Source organism: Lolium rigidum, chromosome 3 (assembly GCF_022539505.1).
Source record: "Lolium rigidum isolate FL_2022 chromosome 3, APGP_CSIRO_Lrig_0.1, whole genome shotgun sequence".
NCBI classification, from domain to species: Eukaryota; Viridiplantae; Streptophyta; class Magnoliopsida; order Poales; family Poaceae; genus Lolium; species Lolium rigidum.
The window spans coordinates 381,327,651-381,347,332 of record NC_061510.1 but is presented as its reverse complement, the minus strand read 5'-3'; the positions used below and the strand labels follow the sequence as shown (position 1 = coordinate 381,347,332).

Below are 19,682 nucleotides of genomic sequence, written 5' to 3'. Positions count from 1 at the left end.
CTTGTTCCCCTTGAGATATGAGGAGCAGCAGCATGTGAGAAGCACTGCATCTTCATCTTCACAGATGCCTGTTCGGCTGTTCTGGAACTTCAGTATCTCCACTCTAAATGGCCACCTGTGATCTACCATAGGACCACACTCTCCCTCATTATTCATGCATATCGAATTGTTCTGTTCATCATGTGGATTGCTTGAGTGTTATCGTGCAAAGATATGTATTTCAGTTGGATTTCTGTCTACACAAGCTGCCTGTAGATTTCTGGCCTTGTGTCGATTCTTTCTGTTAAATAAAAATTAAAAGTATAACAAATTCTATTAATTTGGCCATAGTAGAATGGTAATATCGATTATTTGTCATCTCGAAAGATAAAGTGTTGATTGCTGACCAGCCTGCTTGTTTCACTTCAGGTGTGAGGAGGAGCTTGTGGGTGAGACTGCATCAGCAGAGATGCTGCAAGAACATGATGTCTCGCTCAACACTGCAACACTGGACGGATTGTCCTTCGCTGCAACTTCCTTGTCCTCTGTCCAGGAAGATGCAGTAGCTCAGGACGAAATTCAAGCCTCTCCACCACCTTGCCGTTGTCTTTCATCGTCACCCATTTGGGTCTTGAACCGGTTTAAGTGGGGATACACATTTTGCATCAGGATGGATCTGAGGGGACTTTTCCACACCTATCCTCGAGTTGGTGAGCCGTTTCAGAGCTTAGAGCAAGCTTACAGTGCTATCGATTGCTATCTTGAAGAACAGCGAGATACAACAAAGTATTACTTCTCAACTTCCATTTTTGATTTTTATTGGTTTATTTCTCCTGTTTTGTGTGAACACTAGCAGTAGATTGCATTCAAACCAACATGGTGATGTTGCCAGGTAGTCAATGAAAAATAATTACAGTTTTTACAGCATGAATCTCAAACGGAACTTATGGCCACTTCAGAAAAAGCTGACGAGTTGATAAGGAAAAAAAAATACCATTCTGACTTATTTTCTCATTACAGTTTTTACAGCATGAATCTCAAACGGAACTTATGGCCACTTCAGAAAAAGCTGTCGAGTTGATAAGGATAAAATACCATTCTGAATTATTTTCTCATTCCCTGCTTTGGGGACCACTTTTGATGAAGGGAACATTTTTTTAAAATTTAAAATTTTGCAATATTTGTTAAGATATTGCAGCTGACCATTAACAAATTGCATAACGATATGTAGTTATGTTTTTATCTGGATTGTAATTTGTACAATTGCTTAGCTTTTATCTAGGCACACCCACACAGCTTCGTTGCCTCATGAACTAAACAATGTTGATAGCTTCTTTGTAAAAAGATAATGTATTAAGAACTTAGTGCATGTAAACAGTCAAGTTCTCTACTGTGTTGATTTTACCTTGCTACTCTTACCACCATAAGCAATGTGCAGAGATCACTTCAGCGTTGTTTGATTCTATTGAGCTACCTTCCACACAAATTACTAGTCCACCCCAATAAACCTATGCTGGGTCATAACAACGACATAGTAATATTGCTTTCAATTGCCCTCCTTTTGGAAAATATAATGTATTAATCATATATAATGCTCTGGTCTGAATTAGGTTAATGGATCAACCTGGGGTTTCTTCAGTGGATGAAGTAGTGCGCCAATGTCTATACTGGCCCGATGGCACAAGAAAGAAGCGTTTGGAATCGCAACCAATTACTGAAAAGCGTGATTATATGCGCCAGTTAACTCAAGCTTTGGTGGACAAGTATACAGAGCATAACCATCTTTTGGGGGTTTGCTCTCTATCCCTCCCTAGTGCCCTCACTTTTTGTCTTGCGGCTAGGGTTGTATTTAGTTTTTGTCTTTTTCATGTATAACAATTAATTGCTTATCAGGTGCATGCATTTTCTTAATTTTAGGATGCTGCATATGAAGTCAAAGATGTTGTGCGCTCCTGTACTGTTCAAGGGGCCAGTGACCATAGTAGGATGCACTATCATATTAATTTCACTTTAAAGACCAAGGGAGCTGATGGTTCTACTCATGTCATCGATGATCTATTCTTCGCTGAGGTTACATTTATGCCAGGAGATAAAGAATTGGTGGTCAGTTGTTTCTGCACGGTTAAACCTACTGACAAGGGTACCATTGGATCTTAATCTTTGCTTGCATATTGTGCAAATGATGTTTTCTCGGTTGCACTAATTTTAACTTATATCTTAACTATATGTTAACTAGTAGGGTGTGTCTATGTCTAAGTTGACTGAGATTTTCTTAAGTCTCAGTCACCTTAGAAAACTGTAACTGCAGTTTAAAGAAAAGTGCAACTCGGTCCAGTTGCACATTTCTGGCAGAAAAGTGCAATTGCACTTTTTTAACAGAAAAGTGCAACTCAAATATTTTTTTTGTAATTGACTTAGACTTAAGAAAATCTCAGTTAACTGAGACATAGCAAAACCGTAACTAGTATCTAATATGTAGTTTGTTATACTGAACTTTCCCTTGCCTTATCCTATCCCTTATCTTTGGGCTTTACATTTGTCATATCTCGAACTGTTTCGTGCAGTCATGTGTAATAACTGGTACACATGTTTTTTTGCGGGTTATTCTTATGTGATTGTGCCTCGTTGGTTATTAACAATTTCTCTCATTTAAAAAATGAAGGTTGTTGCCATGATTGTGATGTGAAGCACCCAAATGATGCTGCTGCATACACTCGTGGTCAGGATACCCCATTGGGCGATACCTTTTGGGCGGGCTTCAACGAAACCGAAACCGTACGTATGATGATTTAATCCCTGCTGAGCTTGTGTTATAACAGTTTTGTTGCTTTATTTTATTATTAATTACATTACATGTCTTTTATAGTTGGAAGAGGAGGAAGCTAGGGTAAGAAGTTTGTTCGATGACCAGGTACGCAATGGCAGCTTAGGTGGTATAGTACCAGTTTAAGTTGCGTGATGTTGGTCACATGGTTGCCTTGATTGATTATTTCCTGCCTGTGTATTCTTTAGGGCCGTGATTGTGCGGAGAGTATACATTTTATGGAGTACACAAGAGAATCGTTGAGACCTAAATATCTGGGTATGGCAGCGACAATGGAAGGGGAGACTGAGAAGGCTGATCGAAGTGGAAGACTAAGAAATCGCTTTGAAGTTTCTTGTAACTCGAAGAACTTATGTTAAGCTTGTCAGGTTGTAGAGTCAAGTATGTTCTGTTGCTAAGAAACTGAAACCGAAAGACATTTGGTTTGGGATCGGCCTATTTATGTTTTATGCGAACTGAGTTGGTAGTTGTTTATATATATTAAGAAGTGCATTTACTAATTAAACACAGTCGGATTCGTTGTCAATCAAATGCGGAACAGTTAGCTGTTCAGAGGTCCTTAGAGAAATTATAAAGATGCCAAACTTTTCTTTGCTATAAAGATGCCAAAATTTAGCTGTTTAGATGCACTTTCAGAAGGGTAGTGTGCAACGTGGGAGGCTGATCGATTTTGAATCTCACACAGGAGAATAAGGGGGATTTGACAATTTACCGAACTTTTCTTTGCTATATGGGCTATTTGTACTTTTGGCCCGTGGAACGGGGCACGCCAGCACGAGAGATCTGTCGATAAATTGATGATCACGCCGACGAAAGCACCGGCTTCAATTTCTGGCGAAAATCTACGATCGGTCCATCCTTTTGCTCTCAGGCCCGAACATTGGGATGCCTGGAAACGACGAAGTACCGCCGGAGACGAACCAACAAGTCGGAAGAGGCGCACCGCCCGTGCCAGCCAGCCGCGGCGCCGCCGGCCGCCACCCTCCGAACCCCTCCCCGCGTCATCGCGTACTACACTTCTATGTCCCCATCATCGAGGGGCGGGAGATTATTTCCGTCGATTCGCGTGGGGTACTCGCCGCATCTCCTTCCGACTTGGACGACGGGCCAGTGATCTTTGTAGACATAGATATGGATGGGAGATTATTCACGGAGGGCTATCGTGTTCCCGGCGAGCCATTTGAAAGCATGGATCAACTCATCCACGCGGCCGGTGTCCACTTGCTCACCAGTTCCTGCCGCCACGACCTGCCTCAGTATGTGCCCCTTTCGATGCCTTCATCACCAGTTTCTGCTTGCGATATCCCCTCATTGACCCTTCTTGTTCCACTTCAGGTATGAGGAGCAGCAGCATGTGGGAGGCACCGCATCTTCGTCTTCGCAGATGCCTAGTCCAGAACTTCGGCGCCTCTACTCTGAAGCCTTCCGTCGTCTGCCGTATGACAATTGTCACCTCTCCCTATCTTTACTCTTGCATTCTCTATTCCTCCTCTAGTTGATAGAGTACCTACTACCTAGTGGTTCTATTTACCGACCTGGATTGATTGGTGGGCACCTACGGGGGATTCCTGTGCAGAGATATGTACTTCAGTTGGATTCCTCTCTGGTAGATTACCAGCTACCTCTAGATTTCTAGAATCTTCATTATTAGGAGGTTTTTTTTTTTTCTGTTCACTTGCCATTGCACAGTTGTAATATAAATTATTCATTCATCTCCAAAATAAATTGTTGTTCTGCTGATCTCGCCTGCTTGTTTCACTTCAGGTGTAAGGAGGGGGGTCTTGTGGCTGAACCTGCCTGCGGGCAAAAACTAAAACAACATGACCTCTCTTCCGTGAAGGACTTACTGAACACTTCAACATTGGAGTTGTCCACCACTTCGACGTCTTCTATGCAGATGCCAACTCAGCCTTGGCGCTGTCTTTCCTCATCACCTATTTGGGCCTTGCCACGTCTAAGCCGGGGAATCATATTTTACATCAGGATCGATCTGAATGAATCTTACCACACATACCCTGACGTGGGTGGGCCGTTTCAGAGCTTACAAGCAGCTCACAATGCTATTGATCGCTATCTTCAGGAACAACAGGCTCCAACAAGGTAACCTTATTTCATTAGTTTATTTCTCCTGTTTGGTGTGCACATTTGCAATTCATTACATTCAAACAGGGTAATGTTGTGCAATGTTTATGTGATTTAGTCCATGAAAAATAACCAGTATTCACAGCATGAATCAGGAATAGAATAAATGTCCTTAAGTTATGTTAGACTGCAGAAAATCTGACAAGTTGGTTGAAAAAAATCCATCCTATGTTATTTATTGTTTTGTGCCATGGGAGAAGCATTTTCTTGTAACCATATTTGTGAGAGAGTGGTCGAGATAGTGAATAAATCTTAAGCACAGATGAGCATTAGCAAAGTGCATACAGCTGCTATGCTGCCACTTCGTATGTAGGTATATTTATATCTGGATTAGTTAGCTTTAGCCAGCACCCGCACAGCTCTGTTACCATGAACAAAACAATGGTGATTCTTTTTTAGTAAAAAAAAATGCATTTAGAACTTATATGCATGCAAACAGTTCAGTTTTGTATCTTGCTTTTGTTCATTATACTGCCTCTAAGCACTGTTAGAGGTACTCCCTCCGTTCTTTTTTAATTGACTCAAATTTAGTATAAAGTTGTACTAAATCTGAGTCAATTAAAAGAGAACGGAGGGAGTAACTTGGAAGCTGTGCATCCTATTCAACTACATTCAACACAAATTACCAGTTCACTGTTAACCTATGTTGGACGGATAACATCGACATAATACTTAATATCACTCTTTTCCTCCTTTTTTCAGAAGATATAATCTGCTAATCATATATTAATGCCCTGATTTAAACTAGGTTCACGCAGCGACAATGTCTTAACTGGCCTGATGGCACAAGGAAGAAGCTTTTGGAATCGCAAATTGATGAAAGGTGTGACTGGAAGCGCCAGTTGGTCCAAGCTCTGGTGGACAAGTACAATGATTACCGCCATCTTATGGGGGTTTGATCTCTGTCCCTCCCCACAAACACTCTTTTTTCCTTTTGCAGGCTTGCACTGTGTTGCTGTCTTATTCATGTAACAGTTTGTTGATGATCATATTAAATATTTCTTAATTTTAATAGGACCGTGCATACAAACTCAAAGATGTTGTGCTCTACAACTCAGTTTTTGGGGCCAATGACCATAGTAGGTTGTATGGTCATATTAATTTCACAATGAAAGGAGCTGAGGATTCTGACTGTGGCATCGATGATCTATTCTTTGCTGAAGTCACAATTAAACGGGCAGAGTATTCAGAATTAATGGTGAGCTGTTTCTGCATGGTTAAACCTACTGACAACGGTATGGTATAATACTCTTCTATTTACCTACATATTGTTCAAAATATGTTGTGGTTGTACTAATGTGAACTTATTTGTTAACTAATGCACACTCTTTAGCTCATTACAATGGAATTGCATTTGGGTTATCTTGTCACTTGAGCAGATTTGATATCTCAAACTAGTTCATGCAGCCATGTAATATATGTGTTGAAATGTTTTTTTTTTTTTTGCCTTCAGTTGTTCAGCCATTCTTATGTGATTGTAGCTCGTCAGTTATTTGGCAGTTAAATGAAAATTTCCTTTGTATAAAAATAAAGGTCTTTGCTACGGTTGTGATGTGAAGCACCCCAATGATGCTGCCGCATATACTGGTGCTGGAGTTAACTCACAGCGTGCATGTCCTATATTTGGCAATATGAAATGGAAGTGCCGTAACGAAACTGTATGTATAATGATTTATTCCATGCTGAGATGTTGTTTAACATTTGAGTTGCTTTATTCACTACTATTATTTACATGCTTTTATAGTTGCAAGAGGAGGAAGATAGGGTAAGAAGTTTATATAAGGGCCAGGTAATGACATATATCTTAGGCGGCAGAGTGCCATAACATCATGGTTTCTTGGTTGACTGATTTCTTGCTTCTCTATTTTTGTTAGGGTCTTGATGCTCCGGATTATTTGGAGAGAGTGAAAGAAGAGATGACACTTAAGCCATTCAGGCCTAAATATCTGGATGTGGCAACTATGCATGAAGACTAAGTATGGCGCTGGAGTGGAAGAATAAGGGCCTAACCCTCTGAAATTCCTTGTGACTGAAAGAACATATGTTTTAATGCTATAAGCTTGTCCATTTGTAGACTCTTAGTATGTCTTGTTGCTAAGACACCGAAAACAAAGAACATTTGGGTTGGGATGGACCTATCTAAGTTAGTGGCTGCTAATCTTAGGAAAGTTCATATATCCAAATGGAATTGTACACTTAAACAGTGATTGGTTGTCTTACAAATTCACAACCGCGCTGCTTCTGCTTACATAGGTTAATAAAATGATTTTAAACATGTAAACGCAATCAAAACAATTACTCTGTATCCGTTTCTTTCAAGTTTTCTGCATTTTTGCACCTTGTGCGTTGGCATGCAGCTTTGAGAATAGAACCTAACGGTGTCTCCAATGTGGATTTAAGGCTTGGCCATAATGGAAAAAGTGGCGGAATTGGTTCCTTTGACGCGACCTTGGGGGAGGGGCGTAGTTTGCACCTAGGCAGGCGCTACCAGTTGACCTTAGGAGTAAGATGAGAACTGAGTGCCAACTTAGGGCATGTTCAATCCTAGGCGCTTCTTAGGGCGCTTCTTAGGGCGCTTCAGCAAAGAAATTCTAGCAATTAATCCTAGCGTTCATGCAATAGTTTCAGAGCTCCAACGCATGATTTCACTTTACGACGCTTAGTTCTCCAACGGGCTGGCTCTGTTTTTTTCCGCCGCAAGCCAAACACTGAGCAAGCAGCCGGCGCAAGGTTATGCGTCTACTCCTCTAAATAAGTGCCCAACGAACGGGATTGCATGTCACAACTACCGACTGACCGGGTTCAAAATCCAGGCGCCCCTATAGAAACGCCTGCATTGTAGATGCCCTTAGTGGCAAGGATTGTAAGTGCGCAACTAGCCCACCCGGATTTGAATCTTACATAGCGGTAATTTCGTTGGTAGAGACGGAATTTAAACCGGATTATCATCCTAGCATCCATACGTGAGGAGAGTTTTATCCTACCTAACAACATTGGCGGAGCTGCTCAATGACATGTTGTCAAGCGACAACACACAAAAATCAGATATGCAATAAACACTAGCTATGAATAAACTTAATTGACCTCATAAATCAACTTTTGACACCGGTGTAATTCTTTTTTGAGCTTTGACATCCTGTCTGCTATAACCAGCTCCACCACTGCCTAACAACGTAGTATGGCCAAGGGTGGGGGGTGTTCTGTTTTTTAGTCAGTATTCCTTCCAAATTTGAAACCACTACCTGCTTCTTGTTGGAGGTGGATAGATTTTACTACTCCTTTATGCTCAAATTAATTGTCGCGTCAAAACGAGCACGATCCAAAGAATATATGTTGTTTTTCAAGTTCTCCAGCAGGTTGTACCTTGTGCGTTGCATGCAGCTTCGGGGATAGGATGGTTTGGCTTCCACCAAACCAAATTTTAGAGTACCCTTCAAATTACAGTGAGCACTTGAAAAGTTTAGATCATACAAGGTGGGAAATACATCAGGTTTCGCTACAAAATAAGTGCAACACGCAACATCAGTTTGTCTACAGAGGTGTGTGGCAACTGAAAAATCAGGAGAAACATCAAACAAACCCCATCAGATCATCAGCCCCTAGTAACAGTCAAGAGCTCTTATTCCCCAAACATGTATATTCAGAGATACGTCATCAGATATCATACTCGCAAACGGCACAAGGGGAGTTATTTGAATCCTGAAGTGAAGAACTCAACAGAACAAAACACACTCATTATACATAGTTCATTTATCCATTCAGCAAGCTTCAGCAGCCGCCAACTAAAGCAGGCAACATCCCTAAAGAAAAACTAAGCGGGCAACAACAATCCAAGCTTCCATGCTCGATGCCAGCAGACAGAGCTTCATGCTGTACATTTTGGAAGCCTGATTCATGGCGCTGTGCTCCTATTCAGTCAGTTTCATGGTCTGGGCGAGGGGTATACCAGTCAGGATACCTCCCCATTCTTCTCAGCAGCCTCGTGTACGAGGACTCCGGCATGAGAGCCCCCTCTTCCTCGTCGATCTCTTCCTGCGTTTTCGGCAACCCATCGGGGACGGGGAAAGGCCTCGGCTTCGTTGTCTGCACCGAGGAGCTTGCTGGTACTGAACCGTGCGCTTTCTCGGCTATCTTCTTCCGTAATTCCGTACGGTGATGGATGCTACTGATAAGGTACCTCGGGTCTGACCGTGACTCCTTCACCATCCTCGCAATATCTTCTTGGGGTAGCTCTTTCTGGGAAAGAGACAAAAGTAGTTAAGTAGTTGAATTGGATTGGCACAAATATCGCGCAAAGATACTGAATATCTGAATTGCTCGGTGCATCGTGCATACCTCAAGTTCATTGAGTTCAAAATAGGCCTCCCAGCAGCTGCAGCATTCATCACCTTCAAGGGTCGTGCAATAATCTGTACCCAGATAAGATGAGTCACTGTTAGAATTATTTTAGATCCGTTAACAGTGTTAGAATCTGATTCTCGAGTCAGTAAACCTCGGACAGCCTAGAGATTTGTTACGATATCTTTTTGTTAAACCTCTGATTTATGCGGTCGATTAGGCACAACGCAATAATTTAAACTGGAGTCAGCACTGTATTAATATTTGCGAACTATATGAGCACCCTGAAATTAGCACTCGAATTTATAGCAAGCTACCAATCTTTCATCAGTAACATCTACTGTAAAATCAAACTGGAATATGCGAAGTATTCCATCATTTCCGTATTAACTGTGGCAGATTTGTTTAGATATGCATGAGAATCTAGACAAATCTGCGACAATTAATAACGAAAGAAGGCAGTACTACTAAACAAGTAACCCAAATCTAAGAAAAGCCTAAAACTAAAACACCACTTTCTGGTTTAACATTGGCAGGAAGCCGCATCACACTCAAACAAATCAGTAAAAATTATTAGTCAGATACGAATTAGACGGGGGCAGGATACCTGTGATCTGGTCCTTGGTGCGCTGGACGAGGGGCTTCTCCTGCTTGAAGAACTCGTCGAGGATGCTGCGGCTGGAGCTGAAGGGCTCGCGCTTCGGGATCGAGCCGTAGTCCCTCAGCGCGCGCACCGCCACAGCGCGGGGCCAAGCCACGGATGAGCTCGTGGCGGTGTGGGTGGCGGGGTACGCGGGCGTCGTCGCCGGCGACAGCGGCCGGAGAGCGGTGGAGGACAGCATTATTTGCGGCTTTGGTTCTTGTCTCGTTGGTTTAACTTTGGTGGCTTCAGGGTAGAGCTATGGATTGGTTCGAAGCTTTTGTTTCTATATAGAGCAGTACATCGGGAACGGATAAGGATCGGTTCTGAATCTGGGATACCACTTGTCCATGATGTGATGGGAGGAATTATTGTGTGCTCTTTTCCACTTTTGCATTATAATCTCTCTATAAATAATTTTAACATATACATCCTAACAATTTGCTTCACACCTTGTTTGACATCCTTGAAACAAGTTTTAGCCCCAATGTAGCAACCACACCGTACAACCCATGAAAGATCAAAACGAAGAAAAAGCTAAGGGTAGTAGCAAAAACATGACTAAACGGAAAGAAAAAAAATGAAATGGAGACTAAGGAGGACTGACTAAACGCCGCACCCTCCGAAGATATACCACCACACTCCTAACATCGAAGCGACAAGTGCCAAGCAACATGTTTAAGAAGGAAAGTGAGACGCACACTGCCCGAACCAAGTGATTCTAAGGTTCCCCTGGCACACAGAGGGAAGTAGGTCTAGGGTAGCCACGACACCCTTCAAGAAGGAATGGTGCCAACCAAGGCGGCACTGCGTCGGTGTCGATCGAGCCGATAAGGATTTCTCCCAAAAAAACCATCCACAACCCTCGGATGATCCGATGCATATGAGCCTCGGAAGGCCGAAGCCTCGAGATCACCAACTTGGCACCCACCAACATGCGCCACTACGGTCACAAAGTCTCCATAGTCATCTCAGCGAAGCAACTGCCATGAGGCCTGCACGACGGAGGCAACGGTAGTTCGAATGGAGCCAACAGTACATTGACCATGCGGGAGGGAATAAACTCCACCCCAGGGGAGGGGGTAGTCGACTAGACGCGACATAGGGCACACCAGCCCCAGTTGGGTCCAGCTGGCCCGTAAAGCCCTCACGGAGGCACACCAGTCCTAAGAGGGTCCAGCGAGGCCCAAGCCTCCGGCGACGGGCCTCGCTCCGCTCGTCAGAAGTTAGCCTCCCTTTAGTATATGAATTTGGATCACAATATAACAAACTCCACCTTGAGACAAATTCCATCCTGTAGCATGAACTTCAACAATCTCCTGAACAACAAAGAAAAACACTTGCTGACGCCAACAGCCACTTGGGCTAAACAGTTATACCAACCAAGCTCGAGCAAAGCTCAAACTTAGAAACATGAACTGGCTTTGTCATCATATCAGCAGGATTATCATGAGTACTTATCTTGCACACCTTCAGTTTACCTTGAGCAACAATGTCGCGAACATAATGGTACTTGATGTCAATGTTCTTTGTCCTCTCATGGAACATTTGATCTTTAGTAAGGTATATTGCACTTTGACTGTCAGAAAACAAGTTAATGCAAGAATCATCTCCACAAAGCTCAGCATACAAACCTTTCAACCAAACAGACTCTTTGCAAGCTTCATTAATGGCTATATATTCTGCTTCGGTTGTAGATTGGGCAACAACAGATTGTAACGTTGCCTTCCAACTCACAGCACATCCACCAACAGTGAACACATACCCTGTGAGGGATCTTCTCTTATCTAAATCGGCAGCAAAATCTGAATCCACATAGCCTACGAGTCCCTCACCGGTCTTGCCAAACTTCAAGCAAGCTTTGGATGTGCCACGAAGGTACTCGAAAATCCACTGAACAGCTCTCCAATGTTCTTTACCAGGATCAGCCATGTATCGACTAACCAAACTCATAGCATATGATAAATCAGGACGAGAACAAACCATGACATACATCAAGGAACCAACAGCACTAGAATATAGAACTCGTGACATGTACTCAATATCTTCATCAGTACTAGGACATTGCAATGCTGACAATTTGAAGTGAGGAGCAATAGGTGTACTAACAGACTTTGCATCATGCATATTAAAGCGATGAAGAACTTTACGAATGTAATTTTGCTGACTAAGAAATAACACACTAGATTTTCTGTCTCTTGTAATTTCCATACCTAGTATTTTCTTAGTAGCACCAAGATCCTTCATCTCAAACTCACTACTTAATTGTGAGTTTAAAGTAGTGATCTCTTTCTTTCTCTTGGCAGCAATCAACATATAACAGCAAGTATATTGGTGATCCATTAACAAACTTGATATAAACACAACTATCATACTTAGATCTCTTAAACTCATGTGCAAGCATAAATGAATCAAACCTTTTGTACCACTATCTTGGAGACTGTTTCAGACCATAAAGAGACCTCTTCAACTTGCAAACAAGATTTATGTGCATCTAATCTTATAATATGTATAAGTATTGAATAGGCTTGTATCCTTGGCTCTTTGTCTCGATTCGATGGTCTGCAAGTACCCATGTCTATCGGATCGATCAAGGGAAGAGGTGGAATGAGTGGAGAACGGCGTGCTATCGCGAAACCTCAGTGACAGAAAGGGGAAAGTAACGATACATATTCAGTGATTATTCGGAATCAACGACACAATCATCTAGCTTAATGTTTTGGTCTGTATTTATTTACTTAATAATTGTTGCTACTCACGGTACGTGGGAACAGTGGTTGGAGCAAGAGGCTCTTGTCACTTCTGGCATTAGGGGAAAGAGTATTTACGGATGTGTTGTTCACAAATCTCTTATCACTATTTTATTTACTACACATTTGCACTTGATTTCTATATGTATGCATAGCTGCAGGAGAATCCTTAACCCTGACATATTTTCATCGTTGAACACATCCCATTTAAGAGTATACTAGATAGATCCGGTAAATATAAAATTAAATTAACTAGAAAGTCTTGTAGACATTTCCTTTACACCATTTTAGCAGTGTTTTCCAAGGTTCGATTAAACCTAGATCTTCTAGGAAAAAAAACTTATCATACTACAATCTATAATCCGGATCGAAGGTATCAATGGACCCGCCCAGTTAAGGGTATTACTAGCCATTCAATGGGCAGGCCCACTTAGTGGATGGACCGGATCAGTTGGCTGGTTTGACAGGTTGTCGAGGTACTAAGTGGATCGACCCATTTATGTTACTGGGTCGGCCCATTCTTACTAGGCCTTTGAACATTTGAAGTGGGTTCTGCGAGGCGAATGGAACAAGTTATAGTTCATATGTGCGTATAGGTTAAACTTGGGTGATGCCATCAAGAATTTGCAACGTGCATCCCATTTAAGGCCTATTTAGGACATAATTTAGATAATCAGGATATTATTTGGCATAAAAAATGCAAACACCATATGCAAGAAATCTAAATTAATTATTACAACTACAAAATTTACAAATTATTGATGAAATTTTAAATAATAATTAATTACAGCTATTGCATTAGAAGTACACTCGAGTACAACAGAGTCAATGTTTCTTTAGGAAGTTTGCATCCCGAAACATGTAACAACTAGTAAGAGCATGCATAACAGGCCCCTTAAAACCCGCTCACCCCGTAAAATTCCGGCGGGATACGGGGTGAGCACGGTTTGGGCCGTCTAGCAGGTCCCGTATTCGGGCCGGCCCGTTTTAGCCGAATACGGGCCCTAGCAAATCGACACCGCCGCCCCCTGATAACCCACAAGTATAGGGGATCGCAACAGTCTTCGCGGGAAGTAAAACCCAATTTATTGATTCGACACAAGGGGAGACAAAGAATACTTGTAAGCCTTAACAGCGGAGTTATCAATTCAGCTGCACCTGGAAACAAACTTGCTCGCAAGAGTTTATCAGTAGTAACAGTTTTATAGCAGTAGCAGTAGTGAAATAACAGCAGCAGAGTAACAAAGACAGCAATAGTGTTGATAGTAAACAGCAGGATTAAAATACTGTAGGCACATGAATGGATGAACGGGCGTTGCATGGATGAGAGAAACTCATGTAACATTCAAAGCAGGGCATTTGCAGATAATAATAAAACGGTATCCAAGTACTAATCAATCAATAGGCATGTGTTCCATATTTAGTCGTACGTGCTCGCAATGAGAAACTTGCACAACATCTTTTGTCCTACCAGTCGGTGGCAGCCGGGCCTCTAGGGAATCTACTTGGAAATTAAGGCACTCCTTTTAATAGAGCACCGGAGAAAAGCATTAACACTCCATGAACACATGTGATCCTCATATCACCGCCATCCCCTTCGGTTGTCCCAATTTCTGTCACTTTGGGGCCTCGGGTTCCGGACAACAATACGTGTATACAACTTGCAGGTAAGATCATAAAGCAATGAATATCATAATGAATTGATAACATGTTCAGATCTGAGATCATGGCAGTCGGACCCTAGTGACAAGCATTAAGCATAACAAGTTGCAACAATATCATAAAAGTACCAATTACGGACACTAGGCACTATGCCCTAACAATCTTATGCTATTACATGACCAATCTCATCCAATTCCTACCATCCCCTTCAGCCTACATCGGGGGAATCATTCACACATGGATGGGGAAGCATGGCTGGTCGATGGAGAGGCGTCGGTGGTGATGATGGCGATGATCTCCTCCAATTCCCCGTCCCGGCGGAGTGCCAGAACGGAGTTTCTGGTCCCGAGACGGAGTTTCGCGACGGTGGCGGCGTACTGGATGTCTTCTGGCGATTTCTTCTAACCCCCGTGCGTTTTTAGGTCGAAGGCATTAAGTAGTCCGAAGGAGGGCGTCGGGGGCCAGCCGAGGCGCCCACACAACAGGGCCATCGGGCCCCCACCTGGCTTGCCCTTCTGGCTCCGTCAGTATTCTGGGAAAATAGGACCTTTCGCATAAATTCCGAGGATTTTTCTGAAAGTTGGATTTCTGCACAAAAACGAGACACCAGAGCAATTCTGCTGAAAACAGCGTTAGTCCGTGTTAGTTGCATCCAAAATACACAAATTAGAGGCAAAACAATAGCAAAAGTGTTCGGGAAAGTAGATACGTTTTGGACGTATCTCCCCCTACATATACTGGGCGAAGGTGCGAGTGAGGGGTTCGACCCTCACTCGCAACCCTAGCTCCGCCGTGCGCCGCCGCCTCCCCGCATAGCTCCGGCGAGCAATACCCCACTGCACGCCTCCCCATTCCAGCCGCAGGTCACCATGTCGGGTCGCCAAAGCCGTTCCGCGTGTCCGGCAAGCGGATCGAAGCGATCCCGCTCGCCAGACACCGTCGAGGAAGCGTGGCGGCGCCAATGCAAGCGATTCGCCGCGGGGAGTCGCCGTGCGGCGTGCCGGTACGCCGGTGCGCTTTACGTGCCACCGTCGCTCCGTGAGTTCACCGCGGGCGGGCGGTGGTACCAACAAGATCCACCGCTCAAGCCGATGAGCGGCGTGGACTTCGAGAAGTGGCGCGCCGAGTGGGAGAGAGACCGCGCTTCGAAGGCGGCATGGGCGGCGCGCATCGGCAGCACCAGCGGCGGAGGAAGCGGAGCGGAGGAGATCCGCGAGCCAGCGAGGAGGAAGCAGAGGAGGCAGAGGAGGAGGCCCTCTTCCTGCAGGCGGTTGCCGTATCCGAGAAGGATGCCGCCGAAGCTGCTCGGGCGGAGGCAGAGGAGGAGGTGGCGGCCATCGCCGCCGTCAGGGAATTCGAGGCGCGGGAGGCTGCCGCCAGGGAATTCGAGGCGCGGGCGGCTGCCGCCAGGGGGCCGCTCATCCGGTTCGTCATGCTTGACATTTACATAGGATCGCGCAATGTAGGATCTCGCAATGTATGTATGATCCGTAGTATGATCAATGATGATGAACTATCGATAAATTTCTCAGGGTTTTAATTTTAAAAAATACGGGACGAAATACGGAGTCTGCTAAACGAAATGGTTCTTCCGTGAGCATTTTTTTTATACGGGGAGAAATAGTCGTGTTATATGGGGCAGAGAAATACGCTTCGGCTCAAGCCTCCGGCAACGGGCCTCGCTCCGCTCGTCAGAAGTTAGCCTCCCTTTAGTATATGAATTTGGATCACAATATAACACACACTCTGCTTATCGCTCCTGTCGCTGGGTCGTTTCCCCGTCGCGTCTACAACAACACCCCGACCGACATTGAGCCCTGCGTGAGTGCTGCCACTGGTGGGAAAAGCAGGGGCCTGCCGCCGCCGGCTCCGTGCAGGCCCAACCCGACGGCGACATCGGGGAGGTTGAGGAGCGAAGGTTGGGGCGGCGACTCTGTCGCCCCACCTGAGAGCAAAGTTAGGTGTTTTGTTCCTCACCCACACCTTTACATGGAAAAGCTCCGCCAATTTGCCTCACATCTTGTTTGACATTACCAAGCAGATCGAGCTGGACTTTGTAGTACTCTTCATTTCTCAATGCCAAATGACGTGTAGCTCTCGTGCATATGCATAGATCGATAAATGAAAGATGATTCTAATGTATATAGTGTTGATCACACGTAATACCGTAAGGAATTCAAATGGTGCACCCAAAAGATGGATGGATATTCTTGAGACCTAGGAACTTGCCTGCGAAACTATAATCCTCCAAGGATTGGAGTGTTAACACCGATATTTTCCCAATCGTTGTCAGACTCGCTGGCAAAGTGAGAATAAAATATCTTGCAGACGGATGCTATCATGGTCCCTTTGTATTCCTTTGGTTCCTTGTTTGCGTACCCGGTATTGGACATCTGTCTCGTCCACTCTGTTTTTGGCAAAACTTATCCCGTCCAGCTGGGCAATTGCATATTTTGATGGGTAAGATTAGATTGCGGTTTTGCAACCATGAGCCTCGGTTTTGTATTCTAGAAAAAGAAAACCACGAGCCTCGGTTGAGCCTTTTGAATAAAGCCTGCATATTCATCTGCAAGACTATAACTATGGGGATCGAGGATATTGATGCAAATGGTCAATATTAGGATACCATCTATTTTCATTAGTTCAACAAAATGAACTTATTTTTATGATGACATAATTATTTTGAAATTGTTAGTTTATTTACTTTTCACTATAGAAGGTAGATGATACGAAATATCTAAAAAGATACTGACCTTGGCAAAGGAATAAACGCGCTTTGCGCTGCGACACATGGCTCAACATGGTGTAAGAAAATCAGCCATAAGTGGTCTCTTTTCATGATATTTATCGCAATGGAAAGCAAAATGGGGGTGATAGATGAGAGAGATGGATACGAGAAGGTGTGGTGTCTCACTTTTTCCTTTAATTAAAATTTGATTTTTTTTAATGGAACATCTTGAGAATAATACCTCTAAATTACGAACGACTTTATTACTTTATCCTTCCGTCGAGATCTTCCAAATTATATCTCATGTTGATAGATTTTGTGAAACTATTTTTTAATGTACACTCGAACTTAACACAATTATAATTTGGATGTACTTGAGTTTTAGTCGTAGTTGTACTTCAGGTTTTTGTGTACTTTGTACTTCAGGTTTTTAGTTTATTTTGGTTTTTTCAATGGATTTCAGGTAGTGCACTTTGTACTTTGTGATTCCGTTTCGGTAATGTTTGTACTTTTGCATTTCGGCTTTTAGTATATATACATTGTACTTCCGTTTTAGTATAGCTTGTGTATTTTGGTATTCCTTATATTTGTACTTTCGAATACTTAGAAGTGACCTATGTTAGAGCATCTCCAGTCGCGTCCCTCAAACCGTCCCCCAAACCGCGCCGGATCGAGCGTTTGGGGGACGTGTTTCGTTCGTGCCGCGTTTGGGGGACGTCGCTCCCCAGCCGCGTCCCCCAAACGCCGCCCCCAAACATTTAAAATAATTTTTCTTAGCATTTTTATTTCAATTTCCACAAACTAATACATAATTGGGAACGTGGTTTACACGAAGACATAGTTTGGAACATGGTTTTCCACAAACTAATACATAGTTTGAACCATGGTGGACACAAATATAAAATATTGCAAAGAAACTAAACCTAACTAGGCCGTGCATCGAAGGTTTCCTGTGTTCGCTGCTAAGAAAGAACACTCGAGGGCACACCCAGTCACATAAACTGAAAAATCCAGCGGGAGGATGGTGCCCTTGTCGGTTCTACCGATGAGGCGAACGAGCGAAACCTCCGTGCACGTATTCGCTGCGAAGAAACAACACTCGGTCGTCCTCCTCGTCGGTCGTTGTCGTCGTGGGAGTCCCTGTCGCCGTGGTAGTCCCGGAGGCGGCGCCTCTCGTCGAAGACCTTGACGCTCATGTCCCTGTTGCCGAAGTAGGAGAACACGAGGATGAAGCCGGCTTCGAGGCTGTGGTGGCGCGCGAACTTCTCCCGGCCGATGTTGAGGTACATCTTGCCGCGCGCGTCGTAGATCGCGTTGACGATCCACCGGCGGTAGCCGCACGAATGCTCCCGCGGATGCATCGTGCGCGGGCGTACGCCGCCGACGTACTCGGCGAAGGAGTCCGGCAGCCTCCGGATGCCGCGCGGGTCGCCCTTGAGGACGTGGACGAACTCGAACAGGACGTCCGGCTCCACGTCCATCTCCGACGATGAAGACGACGGCGTGGGAGGCGACGGCGAGCGTTCAGCTATGCCGCGGCCACGACCACGACCACGACCACGGCCGCGAGGTCGGCCTCCACCTCTACCAGACATAGCGTCGAGTCTTGTTGAGAGATGGTGGCGGCTAGGGTTTGGGAGAGAGGCGCTAGGGTTTGTGTGTGAGAGGGACGATGAGAGGCGCCCCTTTTATAGGCCGGAGGGAGGCGGAGGAGCGGTGGCGCTCATTAACGCCGGCACGCGAGCTAGGCGCGACGGGACGCGTCGCTGCGCCCTCTGCGGGAACTGCACCGTCGCTGCGCGCCAATAACTTCCGTCGCGAGGTAGGCGACGGTTAGGTTTAAATTAATTGTACCGCTGACGGGTCAGCCCCGCCACTCCCCGCCTCGCTTTTCGTTGTGTTCGGCGTCCCCGGTGCGTCCCCTGTGGGACGGGGACGGGCTCGGGGCGCCGGACACCGTATAGGGGCGCACCGGACAAAAAAGGGCTTTGGGGGACGCGACTGGAACGCATTTTCTGTCCGGCGCGCCCCAAATCCCTTTGGGGGACGCTTTGGGGGACGCGACTGGAGATGCTCTTACACTTGAAAGTACACCTGCAAGGAAGCACGTCCACGGAAAATGATCCGCATGCGACAGTGTTAGCGTGGAAGCGCTCCGCGTTGGGGAATATGCCTTCAAGAAGTAGGAATTTTGCCAAAGATACTCGAGGCGTAACACGATTTTTCAGGAGTGAACAGCATAAAACCATCACTTTGGTGGTGAAATTTACCAAACACCACCACTTTACGTTTGGGGGACAAAAAAACCATCAGATTTTGTGAGGTTTTTTGCGGAATACGCTAAACGCGAATTGAACGTGAATTGACAGAGAATCTGATGGGTGGGTCCCATTGTCAGCGCTGAGGTGGCAGCACTATGCAGTAGTTTGCTGATGTGGACAGAGAGCCCACGTGTCAATCCACATTACAAAATTAAAAAAATCCTAAAAAACATAAATCCCCCCCCAGCGCCAGGAGGTTATCTCCTCCCGGCCATCGGAGTACTCCCGCCGCCGGCCGTCGGAGAAGGGCGGCGCCGGCGAGGAGATCCCCCAGCGCCACCGGGCCCTAGCTCCACCC

The 19,682-nt window shown here is 44.8% G+C and overlaps 2 protein-coding genes across 2 annotated transcripts; one reads left to right on the top strand and one right to left on the bottom strand.

The window, feature by feature from the left end:
• The first annotated feature begins 3,688 nt into the window (after positions 1 to 3,688).
• Positions 3,689 to 6,975, top strand: LOC124697528. Its single transcript, XM_047230109.1, has 8 exons — positions 3,689 to 4,059; positions 4,139 to 4,240; positions 4,568 to 4,903; positions 5,694 to 5,838; positions 5,961 to 6,180; positions 6,479 to 6,603; positions 6,690 to 6,734; positions 6,820 to 6,975. The coding sequence occupies exons 1-8, from the start codon at positions 3,689 to 3,691 to the stop codon at positions 6,919 to 6,921; spliced, it is 1,446 nt and encodes a 481-aa protein (XP_047086065.1). The 3' UTR covers positions 6,922 to 6,975.
• A 1,658-nt stretch (positions 6,976 to 8,633) lies between these two features.
• LOC124704412 (CCG-binding protein 1-like) lies at positions 8,634 to 10,188 on the bottom strand. Its single transcript, XM_047236667.1, has 3 exons — positions 9,891 to 10,188; positions 9,281 to 9,354; positions 8,634 to 9,181 (listed from the first exon to the last, which is right to left on the bottom strand). The coding sequence occupies exons 1-3, from the start codon at positions 10,123 to 10,125 to the stop codon at positions 8,858 to 8,860; spliced, it is 633 nt and encodes a 210-aa protein (XP_047092623.1). The 5' UTR covers positions 10,126 to 10,188; the 3' UTR covers positions 8,634 to 8,857.
• Between the last annotated feature and the right edge of the window lie 9,494 nt (positions 10,189 to 19,682).